The sequence below is a fragment of the Entamoeba nuttalli genome (genome assembly GCF_000257125.1).
Source record: "Entamoeba nuttalli P19 unplaced genomic scaffold asmbl_6198, whole genome shotgun sequence".
NCBI classification, from domain to species: Eukaryota; Evosea; order Mastigamoebida; family Endamoebidae; genus Entamoeba; species Entamoeba nuttalli.
Genome location: NW_008577938.1, coordinates 1 through 4311, shown reverse-complemented (window position 1 = coordinate 4311; position 4311 = coordinate 1). Strand labels below are relative to the sequence as shown.

General features: G+C 27.2%; 3 protein-coding genes across 3 annotated transcripts; 2 read left to right on the top strand and 1 right to left on the bottom strand.

The window, feature by feature from the left end:
• Window positions 1-614: 614 nt before the first annotated feature.
• Window positions 615-2231, bottom strand: ENU1_149560 (hypothetical protein; the record flags this gene model as incomplete). The annotated part of the gene is made up of 1 exon (XM_008860574.1): window positions 615-2231. One exon carries the CDS (start codon window positions 2229-2231, stop codon window positions 615-617), a length of 1617 nt encoding a protein of 538 aa, XP_008858796.1.
• A 118-nt stretch (window positions 2232-2349) lies between these two features.
• Window positions 2350-2670, top strand: ENU1_149550 (hypothetical protein; the record flags this gene model as incomplete). Its single annotated transcript, XM_008860573.1, has 1 exon — window positions 2350-2670. The coding sequence occupies one exon, from the start codon at window positions 2350-2352 to the stop codon at window positions 2668-2670; it is 321 nt and encodes a 106-aa protein (XP_008858795.1).
• A 130-nt stretch (window positions 2671-2800) lies between these two features.
• ENU1_149540 (hypothetical protein) lies at window positions 2801-3922 on the top strand (the record flags this gene model as incomplete). Its single annotated transcript, XM_008860572.1, has 1 exon — window positions 2801-3922. One exon carries the CDS (start codon window positions 2801-2803, stop codon window positions 3920-3922), a length of 1122 nt encoding a protein of 373 aa, XP_008858794.1.
• Between the last annotated feature and the right edge of the window lie 389 nt (window positions 3923-4311).

Here is a 4311-nt window from a genome sequence, read left to right as displayed (position 1 = left end):
TAAATAATTAGAAATATTCATTTACACACTTTATAATTAATAAAAGAAAAGAAAAATAAATATGTGTAATAAATATAAAGAATAAAATAAGTCTAATAAATGATATGAATATTATACCATCGTGGTTATGGAGTATGTTTAAATAAATGAATCGATTTACAACCAATACTATAACAATGAAAAAAAATAAAACCATTGTAAAATCACTCTAATAATACTAAAAACGTTAATTAAAAGATATATCTACTATTGGATTTTCTTCACATTAAGAAGTGATTATTTCAATTTCTTCAACATAACCTATTGGAAATAACTCACATAATAACAAATTTAAAATGAACGAAAAAAGTATCATTACTATCCAGGATATTAAAAGTAATTGATAAAAGAAATTAAAAATATAGAAAAAATTATATTGTCATGAAATGATATTTTATTATCTACTCAGGAATAAAAAATAAGCACAACAGAAGAGAGAAAAATTAGATGAGGTTCATCTTCTTAGAATAAGAAATCTCATACATAAACTTTGTTAATAATTAACTACAGTTGGTATTTATTCACAGACTTGTTTTATTCAATGAGTTGTAAATAAACAAAATTGAATGACAAATTCATTTAAGAGGGATAAAACTGTCAAAAATAAACGACTGGTCAGCCTCATACATTACAACGATTGGATATAATTCAGTTTGAGTTATTCCAACGAAAGCAGGTTTTAACAACACACCATTAATGATAAACCCAATTGCCTTATCTTCCTTTGAATACCAACAAACAACAGAATCTTCCATTGTGATTTCAGAATTGTAGTATTGGTGGTTTGGAGTATTTGGAGTTATCTTTTCAGAATATAAGTTTCCATTATAAATAGACATATAATATCCCATTTTAACCCATTGCTGTCCAACTGGAATAGTATCTGGAGTAGCATAAGTGAAGCCAACATACATAGCATTACAAATTCCTGATTTTCCTGGTGCACCAACCCTAATTGTGTATGCTGAGACTTGTTCAGGAATCATTGCAGTACTGAATTGTTTATGTAATTTGTTCGTAATTGTTGTACCTGAAACTAACATACCTCCATTTGAAACCTTAAATTTAATAGAATCTCTTTTTGGTAAGGAAGAAACAATAAAGTCAATCAATTCCTTTTTGTGTATCTTTTCAATATGAACTTCTCCATTGAAAATCATGTTATTTATTATTGCTTGTGCTGATTTGATTGTTTGTTTCGACAAGACTAAATCAAATATTTTTTTCTCAAATTCTCCACAATCCAAACTTGATTTTTGAAGAACAAAAAGTTGTTCATAGTCTTGAAGATTGATAGATGTACATATTTCTTTGATAGTTAATTCATTATGACTTAATATAAATGCATTAATACATTTTTTCATTGAGAAATAAATATCATCAGAATTAATTCCATATTCCATTAACTCTTTAACAATAGCTTGAATTTCATTGAGACTTTTATCGTTACAAATAACTTCTCCTTCAGTTAGATACATTAACACATATTTAAAAAGTTCCTTACTTCTATTTATTTTAATCTTCTTCTTTTCTATTTTATCTGACTCAGTCTCTTCAGTAACTGTCTTTTCTTCATTTTGAGATTCTTCGTTTTGTTCTTTTATTTCATCTAAACCATCCTCATTAGATTCTTGTTTAAAAGCAATATATTTAGCAAAGAAACTATTTTGACAACGATCACTTTGTATAACACTTTCATCAATAGTCACTTCTCCATCAGTAAATTCAATTGTAATTTCTTTAGGATTAAAACTACCAAGTGATTTTTGGAATCTTTCTATTTCTTTGAATTGTTCTTCATATTTTTTTAGTCGTTTTTCCATGCTTCTTAATGAAACGTCGATACTGATTAACATATCAGTTTTAATTCTATTAAAATCGTTAACAACTCCCTCTAAAATTTGTTCAATTTTAGAACTTCCATCTTTATGCATTTGAAGAAAACCTTGTAACAATTCATCTAACTGATTTGTTGCAATTACAGTATCTTCAGTTTGTGGGATATTTTGTTTTATAGTCTCTACTATTCTTAATTTACTGTTCCCTTCAAGAATCATCATCTCTAAAAATGTCTTTTCATTAACTTTTAATGCCTCTTGAAGATTGTCTAATTTATTGTCAACTTCTTCCCTAATCACAGCAATCTCTTGTCTTTGTCGTTGAATCAATTCACTCTGTTCTTTGCAATTCATTATTTCTTTTTAAGTTCTCACTATTTTTTAGATTTATTGATATTACAAAACCAACATAAAAACATTGTTATTGTGCAAAATGTTTCAGAACTTAAAAAAATCACTCTTCCTTCAAATTATGAGAAAAGCATTTGTTCAAAAAGAAAACACAAACACCGTCTTTTCAATTAAACATAATACTCCAATGATCAAAAAAATTGAAGTTTGCAATAAAAATTCTTTTGTTCCTTTCCCAAATGAAGAGGTTGAAGATATACCTTATGTAGATTGTGAAGAAATTATCATTCCTGATGATTTGGAAAATGAACGAATATCAAATATTAGGAATCTCTTATTTCTTAACCCAAATTTTAGTGATAGTGATGATGACCTTTGGAGTGGTGAACAAACCGATTTTCATTATTCTGATCAATCTTCAGATTCTATCTCGTTAATGTAAATTCCTCAATAGTATAAATAATGTTATATAACACACTTTTAATATGAAGTTTTTTATTGTTAATTTTATTTTATTACTTAATATTTTATAAAATTTAAAAATATGAAAAATACTTAAAATTATAATAACAATGTCACTTCAACGAATTATTATTCGTGATATTAGAAATAGAAGTCAAAATACTTATGAAGTTTCTCCTCAAATGACTGTTGATGAGTTGATTCACAAGATGGACCTACACCCAACATTTGGACTTTCATATCAAAATATTATCTTAGAAACAAATCGACCACTATCTTACTATAACTTTGAAAATGATACGTTATTATATGTATGTCCAACACCTCGTACAAATGTGATTTCTCAAATCTTGCCTGGATTCGCTGAATTATCACAAAGTGGAGATTTGCTCATTCCGTTCATCGAAAATTTGATTAATCAAAATGCAGAAGTTCTTGAAGCACTCCAAACCACTGGTCATCCTGTCAATTTTAGAATCTCAATCCGTTCTAACCAAAATGGTCAACCTACAACAAGAACTTTTCATGTTCAACGACAACCTTCTACTCACACATCAGTTCCAGGAACTCAAGTATCAACACGAGTCCAACAAGCACAAAATGGAACTCGAATGAATATCCAACGTCAAGACACACAACCACGTCAAAACCTTAATCAACTTTTGAACAATGAAATATTTAGATCAGTGATTAGAAGGTCTCAACAAGAGCATTATGAAGAACGTTATGATGTTGACTATAATACAGCAATGGCATTTGTTCAATCTTGGTTAAATGTTACTTCTCAAAATCTTTCAAGGACTCAAACAGTTTTTAATGCATTTGTCAATTTACTAAACAACCCAAGAATTGTTTTATCCCAAAGTACTTTTGGTCAAGTTACTTCTCTTATGAGAACTCTTGCAGACTATCTTAATCATACAGCTTCAGTTATGGAAAATGAATTTTCTCAACGACAGAATGAACACTCTAGAAGAGTTCCAAATGAACAAATAGGAAACGAATATTTAAGAAGTGAACTTATTAACCAAGAAGAAGATTTGCTTTGGAATGCCTTTGAAGAAACACTTACTGAAGAAGCTAGTCTTAACGAAATACAGGTTATGGAAAATTCTATTAATGAAATTAATACATTAAATAATTATATTATAAGAAATAATGAAAATGAAATATTAATAAATGAAGATACTCCTTTAGAACAAATAAATATGATTATTGACCAATTAAAATAAATTATCACTTAAAAATTATTTTGTTAAATTTTTTCTCTTTTATTAACCTTTAAATATGTTTAAGAGTCTGTCCTTTCACCTATTTTTTTATGTTCTGAAACAAATCAAGAAATTGGCTTTATCTTATTTGAACAGAAGGTTTTATTATTTTGAGTATTAATCTTTCTATAAGAATTTTAAATAACACTTTACATCTATAATGATAATGATTTTGATTATCATTAATTTTGTTTTAAAAAACAAATAATAATAATAAATTGTGTGATAAAGAATTAATTATCTCCAAATACATTTATCAATACCAACGACTCTACAAAGAATTTGTGATAGTTTAAATAAAGAATACAATGCATCAATGATATATACTTAAATGAAATAAAGAGAGGTGA